Source organism: Indicator indicator, unplaced genomic scaffold (genome assembly GCF_027791375.1).
Source record: "Indicator indicator isolate 239-I01 unplaced genomic scaffold, UM_Iind_1.1 iindUn_scaffold_71, whole genome shotgun sequence".
NCBI classification, from domain to species: domain Eukaryota; kingdom Metazoa; phylum Chordata; class Aves; order Piciformes; family Indicatoridae; genus Indicator; species Indicator indicator.
This window is the reverse complement of record NW_026539200.1, coordinates 144,069-156,277: the sequence shown is the minus strand read 5'-3', so window position 1 is coordinate 156,277 and position 12,209 is coordinate 144,069. Positions and strand designations below refer to the sequence as shown.

At 52.4% G+C, this 12,209-nt stretch overlaps 1 protein-coding gene across 1 annotated transcript; it reads right to left on the bottom strand.

Annotated features, from left to right (window-relative positions):
- Positions 1-7,400: 7,400 nt before the first annotated feature.
- On the bottom strand, positions 7,401-9,878 carry EGR3 (early growth response 3). Its single transcript, XM_054398642.1, has 2 exons — positions 9,722-9,878; positions 7,401-8,455 (listed from the first exon to the last, which is right to left on the bottom strand). Exons 1-2 carry the CDS (start codon positions 9,876-9,878, stop codon positions 7,401-7,403), a joined length of 1,212 nt encoding a protein of 403 aa, XP_054254617.1.
- Between the last annotated feature and the right edge of the window lie 2,331 nt (positions 9,879-12,209).

The following is a 12,209-nucleotide window of genomic DNA, read 5'->3' as shown; positions in this document are numbered from 1 at the left end:
GGCATTACCGGCTGAAGCTGCGCGATCCTCTTTCCACCACCATCATCCGACCGACGCAACCCGGCCAAAGCCGCCGGCCAAACGCTGCCAGGCTCACGGCAGGGGGGAGGAAAGAAGAGCCTGAGGTCAAGGTCAAACCAAGGACCTCCTGGTTTGGTTTGGTTTCTTTGGGTTTTTGGTGGGGAGGTGCACAAAAAAACCCCAACGACCCAGAAGCATTGAATGGGTTGGGTTGGAAGGGACCTTCAAGATCTACTCCGCTCTGGTGAGACCCCACCTGGAGCTCTGTGTCCAGGTCTGGACCTCTGTTACAGGAAGGATCTGGAGGTGCTGGAAGGTGTCCAGGGAAGGGCCATGAGGATGAGCAGAGGGCTGGAGCTGCTCTGCTGTGGGAACAGACAGAGAGTTGGGGTTGTGCAGTGTGGAGAAGAGAAGGCTCTGAGGTGACCTTCTTGTGGCCTTCCAGGATCTGAAGGGGGCTCCAAGAAAGCTGGGGAGGGACTTTTGAGGGTGTCAGGGAGTGACAGGACTGGGGGGAATGGAGCAAAACTAGAAATGGGGAGATTCAGATTGGATGTTAGGAAGACATTCTTCCCCATGAAGGTGGTGAGAGACTGGCAGAGGTTGCCCAGGGAGGTGGTGGAAGCCTCATCCCTGGAGGTTTTTGCAGCCAGGCTGGAGGTGGCTGTGAGCAACCTGCTGTGATGTGAGGTGTCCCTGCCCATGGCAGGGGGGTTGGCACTGGCTGAGCCTTGAGCTCCCTTCCAACCCTGACAATTCTCTGATTCTGTGATCTTGGGACACCTTCCACTAGATGAGGTTGTCCTATAAAGGGAGAGGGGAACGCAGTGATGGAGTTGGTGTCACCTCCGAGGTCACCCAGTTGGTCTCACCATGGTTGTGGTCCTGTGGAGAGAACTGAAGGAGAGGATTAAGGATGGGATGGGGATTGGGAGCGTGGGGGAGGAGGCGGAGAAAAGTTTGGGTTAATCTGAAGGAAATCCAGTCCGAAAAAAAAAAAAAAACAAACAGTCAGGAAGAGCTAAAACTTAGTGAGGAGGAGAAGACAACACTGGGGACATTCAAAAGGGACAAGCTGGTTGCAAAGTGACCTTGAAGTGGCACAGCATCCACTGCCCTGCTTGTCTCTGGCCACTTTACCAACCACCCCTGGCCACCAAAACTTCACAGTTTTGGTTTCCCAGACTCATACTCAACTTTTTATCCCTTTTTAAATAGGAAATAATTTAAAAACGAGGAATAAATATAAAATGCAGAAGAAAAGACAACACTGAGGACATCCAAAAGCTACAAACAGGTTGCAAAGTGGCCCAGCACCGCCAGCCTGCCCATTTGGAGCCATTTCAACACCCCCCTTGAGCAGCAAAACTTCACAGTTTTGGTTTTCCAGACCCATACTGAACTTTTTTCCCCCCCTTTTAAATAGGAAATCTTTTGAAAATGATGAATAAATATAAAATGCAGGAGAAAAGACAACACTGAGGACATCCAAAAGGTACAAACAGGCTGAAAAGTGACTTGCAAGTGGCACAGCACCCAGCACCCTCTCCCATAGCCACCTAAAATTCATCTTTTTGGCACTCCGCAACCATACTGAGTTTTGGGGTTTTTTTCCCCTCCCCCTTTCAAGTAGAAAATCATTCAAAGAATCAGGAATCAACTAAAAATGAGAAGACAACACTGAGGGCATCCAAAAGGTATAAAGAGTTTGCAAAGTGGCTCAGCACCGACCTCCCTCCCCGTTTTGAGCCATTTCAACACCCCCACCCCCCACCTCCCAGCCACCAAAACTTCATCTTTTTGCTTTTCCAGACTCATGCTGAACTTTTCCCAACCTTTTAAAATAGGAAACTGTTAAAAAATGGTCAAGAAATGTGGATAATAGGGAAGAAAAGACAACACTGAGGACACCCAAAAGCTACAAACAGGTTGCAAAAGTGGCCCAGCACCACCAGCCTGCCCGTTTTGAGGCATTTTAACACCCTCCCAGCCACCAAAATGTTACATTTTTAGTTTTCCACACCCAAACCAAGCTTTCCCCCCCCCCCACCCTTCTTTTCAGGTAAGAAATCATTTTAAAAAAATCAGGAATAAATTAAAAATATGGAGGAAAAGACAAACACTGAGGCCATCAGAAAGGTACAAACAGGTTGCAGAGTGACCTGTAAGTGGCACAGCACCCAGCACCCTCTCCTGTAGCCATCCAAACTTCATCTTTTTGGCTTTCCAGAGCCATATTGAACTTCCCCTCACCCCATTTTAAATAGGAAATCATTAAAATACCATAAATAAATATAAAAGCAGGAAGAAAAGACCACACCAGGGACATCCAAAAAGGCACAAACAGGTTGCAAAGCGACCCCATGGGCTCACCAACCCTCCCTGTTTTGAGCCATTCCAACAGCCTCCCAGCCACCAAAACTTCATCTTTTTGGTTTTGCACACCCAAAACAAGCCCCTCCCCCCCCCCCCCCTCCTTTCAAGTAGGAAATAATTACAATATCAAGAATAAGTTAAAATTAGGGAGGAAAAGACAACACTGAAGACACCATAACAGTTACAAACATTGCGAAGTGGCCCAGCACCGGCCACCCCTCCCCATTTGGAGCAGTTTCAACATCTCCCCAGCCACCAAAACTTCATCTTTTTGGTTTTCCAAACCCATATTGACCTTTCCCCCCTTCCTTTTAAATAGGAAATCAATAAAAAATTATAAAATATAGAGGAAAAGACAACACTGAGGACATCCAAAAGGTACAAACAGGATTACAAAGCGACCCAGCGCTCACCACCCGCTCCCTGTCTTGAGCCATTTCAACCCCCTCCCAGCCACCAAAACTTCATCTTTTTTGGTTTTCCACACCAAAACAAGCTTCCCCTTCCCCTCTTTTCAAGTAGGAAATAAGTTAAAACTGATGAATAAATATAAAACGAGGAAGAAAAGACAACACTGAGGACATGCAAAAGGTACAAACAGGTTGCAAAGTGGCCTAGCACTGATGACCATCGCCATTTGGAGTCATTTTTACACCCTCCCAGCCACCAAAACTTCACATTTTTGATTTTCCACACCCATATTGAACTTCCCCCCCCCCCCTCTTTTAAGTAGGAAACCATGAAAAAATATGGAGGAAAAGACAACACTGAAAATATCCAAAGGGTACAAACTGGTTGCAAAGTGGCCTAGCGCTGATCACCGTCCCCATTTTAAGTCATTTTAACACCCTGCGAGCCACCAAAACTTCATCTTTTTGGTTTTCCAGCCCTAAATTGAACTTTCCCCCCCTCCTTTTAAATAGGAAATCAATAAAAATTATAAAATATGGAGGAAAAGACAACACTGAGGACATCCAAAAGGTACAAACAGGATACAAAGCGACCCAGCGCTCACCACCCCCTCCCCGTTTTGAGCCATTTCAACCCCCTCCCAGCCACCAAAACTTCATCTTTTTGATTCCCACACCCATATTGAACATTCCCCCCCCGCCACCCTTTTCAATAGGAATTCATTTTAAAAAAGAGGAATAAATATAAAACAAGGAAGAAAAGACAACACTGAGGACATCCAAAAGGTACAAACAGGATACAAAGCGACCCAGCGCTCACCACCCCCTCCCCGTTTTGAGCCATTTCACTCCCCTCCCAGCCACCAAAACTTCATCTTTTTGGTTTTCCAGACCCAAATCGAACTTCCCCCCCATCCTTTTAAATAGGAAATCACTAAAAAAATATAAAATATGGAAGAAAAGACAACACTGAGGACATCCAAAAGGTACAAACAGGATACAAAGCGACCCAGGGCTCACCACCCCTCCCCGTTTTGAGCCATTTCAACCCCCTCCCAGCCACCGAAACTTCTCCATTTTTACTTTTCCACCCCCGAATCAACTTTTGGTTTGTTTCTTTATCTTTTTTTTTTCTTCTTCTTCTTCTTCTCTCTCTTTTTTTTTTTCCTTCTCCCTCAAATAAAAGCTCTTTAGCACAGGGTTTGATTGTCAGCAAACACAATATATTTACTGCATTAGCATTTGCTCACAGTGCAAATGGTACAACAAAGACATCGGGTCAATATTCGGCTTTTTTGTTGGGTTTTTTTTTGTTTTCTTTGTTTCTTTGTCTTTTTTTTTTTTTCCTGTTTCTTTTGTCGTTGTTTTTTTGTCTTTTTGTCTTTTTTCTCCCCTCCCCTCCCCTTTCCCCCACCTTAAAAACGCTGGTTTGTAACCCTCGGGCTTGGCGTTAACGACGTTGACAAACGAGCACATGAAATGTGTGTGAAAATTGTCACCTTTTCACGATATCAAGCATTTAAATTCTTCTTTTTTTTTTTTTTTGTCTTGGTTTTGTTTTTCTTTTTTTTCTTCTTTGTTTTTATCTCTTTTTTTTTTTTTTTTTGGTCTTCTTTCCTCTCTTTCCCCCCCCCCTCCCCTCTTTTTTTCCTCCATTCTTCTTTCCCCCCTCTCTTTTTTCCCCCATCTCCTTTTCCCTCCTTCTCTTTCCCCCCCCTTCTTATTTTTCACTTAATTTCTTATTTTATTTTTTCTTTTTTTATTTTCTATTTTTAAATTTTCTCTTTTTAATTTTTTTTCATTTTTATTTATTTTTTAATTACTTTCTTTTTTTTTTAACCTTAGTATAAGGTACTATAAATCCAAGAAATAAAAACATCCACAAAATATATTACATCTGAGGTTTGGGGTTTTTTGTTGTTGTTGTTTTTTCTTCTTTTTTTTTTCTCTTTTTGTCTTTTTTGTGTTTTTTTTTGTTTGTTTTTTTTCTCTAAGTACTCAACTTTATACAAAAGTCTCTCAAAAAATATCATTCCCTTAGGTCCGTGTGGTTAAAACCTGATTGTGGTTTGGTTCTTTTGTTATTTTTCTTGTCTTTTATTTTCTTTTATTCTCTTTGATCTTCTTTTTTTCCTTTTTTACCTTCTTTTATTCTTTTTTATCTTCTTTTATCTTCTTTTATTCTCTTGTATCTTCTTTTAGTCTCTTTTATCTTCTTTTATTTATTTATTTCCTTTTATTTTATTTCCCTTAATTTTATTTCCCTTTATTTTATTGAATTTATCTTTATTTTAATTTCTCTCTTTTTATTTATTTCCCCTTTATTTTAATTTATTTCCCTTTATTTTATCTCCCTTTATTCCCCTTTATTTTATTTCCCCTTTATTTTGTTTCCCTTTATTTTTATCCCCTTTGATATTCTTCCCCTTATTTTTTTTCCCCCTTTATTTTCTTCCCCTTTCTTTTCTCCCCCCTTATTTTAGTCCTTTTGCCTTTATTTTAATCACCTTGGACTTTATTTTATTTCCTTTTATTCCAATTTATTCCATTCCAAATTGATTTCATTATTGATTAATTAACTAAATTTTTTTTTGGCTCCTTTCACAGAAATTCGACCGCGTTCTCTCTTTATTTTTTTGTACATTTTAAATGTCTCTTTTTATTATTATTATTATCATTAATTATTATTATTATTCACATGCAGACATCAAACCTGGATAGCACGACCTTTTGGCAACAAAGATTATGTTTTTTTGTCTTTTTTTTTTTTAGATTATTATTATTTTTTTAAAGTCATTATTATTTTTTGCTTCATATTTTCTCCTTTTTTTTTCTTTTTTTTTCTTTATTTATAGTTTTTAGCTTAAATCTGAGCACAGTTTTATTAAAACAAAAGAAGAAAAAAATCAGAGCAGTCATGCAATGACATGCACATACCAGAAGGAGAAAGAAAAAAAAATATTAATAAATTTATATTTCAAAATAAAATTAAAAAAATTAATAAAAATAAAATAAAATAGAGGATTTCACTGAGGTTAAAGGGAGGGGGGTTGGGATGTGGGGGGGGGGGGATCGTGGTTTGTTTTTGTGGGTTTGGGTTCGGTTGTGTTGGGTTTGGGTTTTTTTTTTTTCCTCTCCTCCATAGTTGGTTTGGTTTGGTTTTAAAGTGACCAAATAAAAATAAAAATTAAAAATATCTCACATTATAAAAAAGTATTCAGAAAAAAATAAAATACTGGGGGGAGGGAGGGAGGGAGGAAGGGGATTGGGAGGTGGGGGGGGGGGCGTTGCATTTCTGGAAAGAAAAATGAAAAGGGTAAGAAAAAAAAGAATTACAAAATAAATCAAATAAACCCAAACAAACCCAAAAGCTGCTGCCGGGGATGTTGCTCCTCGCTGCCCCCCACACCGCCCCCTCCCCTTCCCCTCAATGGAGTTTTGGAGGGGAGGGGGTCCTGCACAGCTGCACCCCCACCATGCCCTGCTCTGCCTGGGGGCGTCCGAATCCGCTTACCTCCACCGCGGGGAACTGGCGCTGGGGAGGGGAAAACTGGGATGGGGGTCGCCAGGGGGTGGGATCGGGAGCCAGCGGGGCAGGGGCGGCTCCATCACTCCAACCCCACCCGGGCCAGCCCTGAAGGGCAGCCGGGATGGGTCCCCCACCCCGATCCTGAGCAGCCCCAGTCCCAGGCAGGTGGGATCTGGGCTCCCGGGGTGATCCAGGTGAGCTGGGATCCCAAGGGATCTGCAAGCCGGGACAGCTCGCTTCCCGGGACAGGCTGGAGCCGGGAGATGCGGGAAGGAGGGATCCGGGAAACTGGGATCCGGGAAGCTGGGATCCAGGAAGCTGGGATCCAGGCAGAGGGGTGCGGGCAGGTGGGATCCGGGCAGGTGAAATCCGGGAGAGCCGGGTTTGAGTAATCCGGGTCTGGGCAAACCGGGTCTGGGTAATCCAGGTATGGGCAAACCAGGATCCAGGCAGTGCAGGTAGGTACAGCTGGGATCCGGGAAGCAGGGATCCAGGTGAGCGCAAGGAAGGGGCAGGAATCCCGGACCCCTGCAGGCAAGTGCAGATCCAGGAAGGTTCCAGGAAGCAGCAGGGATCCAGAAAGATTGGGATGCAGGAAGCCCAGATGCTGGCAGTGCAATCCAGGTGCGGGTGTCCCGGGTCCAGGCAATCCGGGTGTGCAGGTATCCCGGGTGCAGGTACCCCAGGTCCGGGCAACCCGGGAAGGGCCAAGCCCAACCAGATGTGGGCAGTGCAGGTCCAGTCGATCCAAGTGCAGGCAGGATCCGGGTGCGGGGTCAATCCGGGCGCAGGCAGCCTGGATCCAGGCAGCAATGATCCTTGTCGAGCCAAGCGCCGGCAGGATCCGGGTGCGGGCAGCCTGGAGCCGGTCAATCCGGGGCGTGGGGACCCACGCAGCGCAGAGCTGCTCCCCCGGGCATCCTAAACCCAGCAGGGGGCGAAGCCACCACCCCCGGGGACCCCCCCCCTCCCTCTCCGAGAGCAGCGGGGTGGTGGTGCCGAGGACCAAGAGGAGGAGACGGAAGCGCCACCGTGCCACAGCGTGCCACCTTCCACCGGTCCCTTCAAGCGCACGTGGTGACGGCAGGGGCGAGGGCGACGGGGGGCGAGGCGGTGGCGGCGGTGGCGGCGGTGGCTGTGTTGGGGGCAGCGGTGGGGGGCTGCCCGGCCGAGCCCTTCTCGGCCTTCTTCTCCTTCTGCTTGAGGTGGATCTTGGCGTGCCGCTTGCGCTCGTCGGAGCGGGCGAACTTGCGGCCGCAGAACTCGCAGGCGAAGGGCTTCTCGCCGGTGTGGGTGCGGATGTGGGTGGTGAGGTGGTCGCTGCGGCTGAAGCTCCGCATGCAGATGCGGCACTGGAAGGGTTTGTGGCCGGTATGGATGCGGAGGTGGCGGGTGAGCTCGTCGGAGCGGGAGAAGCGACGGTCGCAGCCCTCGGCCGGGCAGGCGTGGGGCCGCTCGTGGAGGGGCGTCTTGCTGGGCCGGTTGGGGTACTTGCGGGGTCGGATGGGTTTGAGGGTGAGGGGTGGTTGCGGCAGGCCCCCGAAGCCTGGGTGGATCTGTTTGTCCTTGAAGGCCTTGATGGTCTCCAGCGGGGTGATGGGGGGTGGGTTGACGCGGATGGGGTCCAAGCTCTGGAAGGGTTTGTGCTCCGTGATAGTGCCCATGTCGTTGGGGTGATGGTAGAGGTTATAGTCTGGGATCATGGGGAAGAGGTTGCTGTCCAAGGCGGGTTTGGCGGCTTGGTAATCCTGGGGCGAGTAGGTGAGGCCGGGATTGCTCTGGGGGTCGTGGAAGGAGACTGGCTCTGGGTAGAGGTCACTGCAGGAGGAGTAGGGTGGCAGCGCTGGGTACATCTGGTCCACCTCGCCCTGCGGTGGGCCCATGCTGCCTGCTGAGCTCTGGGTGCTGGTGAGAGCGCCCGAGGACGGTGGGACCCCCAGGATGCCCGCGCTCATCAGGCTAATGATGTTGTCCTGGCACCAGTTGGAGGGCGAGTCGAAAGCGAATTTCCCCAGGTAGGTGACAGTCTTGTTGCCCGGAGCTGGCTGAAAAGTCCCCGAGTAAGAGGGCAGCTCCTGCCCGGCCTTTTCGTTGGCTAACCCAATGTCCATAACATTATCTGCAGGAGAGAGAAGCAGGGCAGGGTTGAGCCAGGAGGGCCACACCGCCCCGGGGGGTTGCCCCGGGGATACACCAGGGATACACCAGCACCCCACCCCCGCTCCGCTCCCTCCTACCCCTCTTCTCTCGCTGCTTTTCCCCCCCCTGCTCCTCCCCTCCGCGTACTGCGGCGCTGGCTGCCGAGGGGTCCCGTTGATGTCGAGGGGCCGGGATGTTTTCACCCCCACCCCCGTCCCTCCCGGGCTAACCCCGGGGCAGGAGGAGGGCCAGGATGGGATGGGGGGACACCCCACCGCACCCCCCCCAAAGAAGTGGGGCCGGGGGAAGGAGGTACCTGCGGTTACAGGTAGGCTTCTCCTCCCCGTCCAGCCCCCGGCAGCGCTGGGCACTCCGCGGAGCCGGCTCCGCCGTTACCGACACGCCGCCTTCCCTGCGCCGAGCCCCGGCGAGGAGAAACACCGGGGTGGGTTGGGGGGTTTGGGTGGGGGGAGGAGGGGGTTTAGCCCAGCGAGGCTCCGAGTGGGAGTGGGGACACGCGGGGAGCTTCCCACCCCCTACAATCCCCGGGGTTCACCTGGGGCCCCCCCTCCCCGGTATCCCTTCCTAAAACCCACCCTCTCTAACCCCAACCCCACGCTCCGGGAAAGTCGCCGCCGCGTCCCGGGGAACCCACGCTGCGGGGTTGGGGATGAAGCAGGAGGTGGAGGGGGGGGAGGAGGCGACCTCCACGGCCACGCGTGTCCGCGGTGCCTCCGCACCCGCGGGTGGCTGGACCCCCTCCGTGACACAGGGAGGGGGGGACCCAGCCTATGTGTTCCCACGCACACTCACACCCCCCCCTCGGTATCTTCCTCCTCCTCCTCTTCCCCACGGAGCGGAGCGCGGCCGCCGTGCCCATACCTGCGGCGGCGGCTCGGGAGCAGCGCTCGGCGGAGCCCCTGCAGCGATCGTGCGGAGCCACGGCGAGGCGAGAAGCGGTGGGTGGGTGGGTGGGTGCGGGGGGGGACACACACACACATACACACACACACCACACACACACACACACAACGACGCTCCCCAGCCCCAGCTCTTCCCTCCGAGGCTCCATGACACCCTCCCCACCGCCTCCCTCCCGCGAGCCCCTCCGCTTCCAACCGTGTGTCGTCGTCCCCCAATTCCCCATCCCAATCTTTCCCTCCCCTTCTCCCCGTTTTCCTTCCTTTCCTTTTCTCCCCCCCCCCCCACCGCCTTTCATCCCCCCCCCCCTTTTTTTCCTTTTTACCTGCAGCCATCTGGTTGTAGTGAGCCACCGAGTCGCTGCTGCTGGAGAAGATATTCAAAGAGTTGGGGATCTCCTCTGGGTACAGATTGTCAGGCAATTGGTTCATCAAAGTGTTCATGGTCCCCGGCAGCTTCTCCACCAGTAGTTTGCCTGTCATAGCACTGGAGGAAAAGGCTGGTTCAACGTGGCTCCCAGTTCAGCTCCCGAGCAAACAACATCCGAGTGGCAGAGCCGAGCGGCGAGGGAAATCATGCAAGAGGAAAAAAGTTGGGGCGGGGGCGACGAGGTGGGAGGATGAGGTTTGGGGGTTGGAAGATGGGGGGGGGGAGTGGGGAGGAGGAAGGGAGAAAAAAAAAAAAAGGGGGGGTGGGGGGGTGGGGGGGCCGGGGGTGGCCGCGGAGGAGGGGGCGAGGAGGGGGTGCGGTCCTCCGTGGGTCCCTCTTGGTGGTGTTTCCTCGAGGGGGAGGGGGCGATCTGGCTGGCAGATGTGGTTGTAGAAGCGGGTGGGAGGATTTAACCCCTCCTCTCTCTCTTTTCTCTCTCTCTCTCTTGCTCCTTGTTCGTTCCCCCGTTTCCCCCGTTCCTCCCAGCCCCGTTTCGCCGGTTCCCTCCGCTGCCGCCCGACTGCTCCGCCGGGGACTCCGCAGCCCATTTATGCGGGCGGCGGGAGCGCTCCGTGACGTAGCTGCCCATATATGGACAGACAAAGCCAGCCGAGGCTCGACGTCACAATGGAAGCTCCGCACAATGGAACATTAGAAAGCAGGAAGCGGGGCCGCGGAGAGCGGGGAGACAGCGGCACCGGGCAACCGGGGGGCCTGCAATGGGCATCCCCTACCGGGCACCGGGTACCCTATACCGGACATCCCGTACCGGGCACCGGGCATCCTATCCCGGGCATCACGTACCGGGCACCAGGCACAGGGCATCCTATACCAGGCTTTTTGTACGGGGCATCCCGCATCGGGCGTCCTGCATGGGGCACTGAGCATCCGCTACTGGGCACAGGGCAGTGGGCATCCTGCATCCTGCACCCCGGGCATCTTGGACCAGTGTACCGGGCATTCCGCACCGGGAAATGGGGCACAGGGTACCGGGCATCCCGCACCGGGCATCCTACACAAGGCACCGGGCATCCTGCGCAGAGTATCCTTTACCGGGCAAAGGGCATCGGGAATCCTGCACAGGACACACTGAACCGGGCACGGGACATTCTGCACTGAGTATCCCGCACACAGGGCACCGGACATTCTGCACCGGGCACGGGGTACCCTACACTGGACACAGAGCACCGGGCATCCTGCACCGGGCATCCTGCACCGGGCGGGGTTTTCGCCCTCCAGACCGGTCCCGGCAGCTCCAGCCCTTCCTTCCTCAATCCCTCCCCCTCGGCAACGGGCAACCTGACCCTGTGTGTGTCCTCCTGGCTGGGGCGAGGATGCTCCGAAACAGGCTCTAGCCTGGCAAGGTGGCAACCAGCCTCAAACCCCCTCCCCAAGCCCCCTCCCCAAAGCCTGAACTTCAGTGGGAGAGAAACGAGCAGCGGGAAAGGCTTTGTAACCTCCCAAAATGCCCTTTGGATGATGATGACAGAGGAGATAGCTTCTCACTGTGACCCCCCCAGAATTCCCTTTGGATGATGATGATGATGATGATAGAGGAGATGGCTTCCCACCGAGCCCCCTCCTCTCCCAAAAAAATTTGGATGGTGGTGACAGAGGAGGTGGCTTCTCACCGAGACCCCATACCCCATCCTCATCACTCCCCACGTCCCATCCTCATCCTCATCACCTCCCTCCTTATCCTAACCACCCCCCATCCCATCCTCATCATCCCCATCCCCATCCAATCCTCATCACCACCCCCCCCCCCCCCCCCCGCTTCCCCTCCTTCCCCCCCATCCTTCCCCCAGGTCCCAGCCAGGAGCTCGCTGCTTCGAACGCTTCCAAACAGGTAACACTTGTTGGGCTCCTGGGATTTTATTTTTTTTAACCTCACCTACCACCCCCCCCACTACCCTCTCCAACATTTACCCCCCCCCCCCCTTGTGAAAAGTTTGGCACTTCCAAGGCGTCAGTAATTAGGTGGTTTCGTGCGAAGGGTGCCAACTGATGCTATCTCCCAACCCCTCCGAGTTCCAGCGCCGAGGGATGGAAAATGCTGTGTTGCAAGAGCTCCAGTTACCCAATTCCTGCAGGGCCGGCTCTGCAATGGGGCTGAAATCCCTGCTACTGGGGGGGGGAGTCGGGGGTAACTGGCAGCTGCAGGGCAGCAGGCACCGGCTCCTGAGCTGGGGAATAGCAAGGGGGGGGGGGGGGGGGGTATTGACAAAACACCTCACACGAAGAAGAGGAGGAGAAGGAGGAAGGGGTTGGTGCTGTAGGTTGGTCCTGGTGGTGTCGGTACGTTTAGGGGCTTGGAGTCGGGTGTTGTGGGTGAGGATTATGTGGCAGGAACGAGGTGGGGGGGAACAAAGACCTCTATCCAC

Bases quoted from the DNA above. Each gene is read 5' to 3' on its own strand.
- EGR3 (XM_054398642.1), bottom strand. From the start codon at position 9,878: ATGACAGGCAAACTACTGGTGGAGAAGCTGCCGGGGACCATGAACACT. The intron at 8,456-9,721 runs GTAAAAAGGAAA...TCTCTCCTGCAG, and splicing joins CTACAACCAGATGGCTGCAG to ATAATGTTATGGACATTGGG.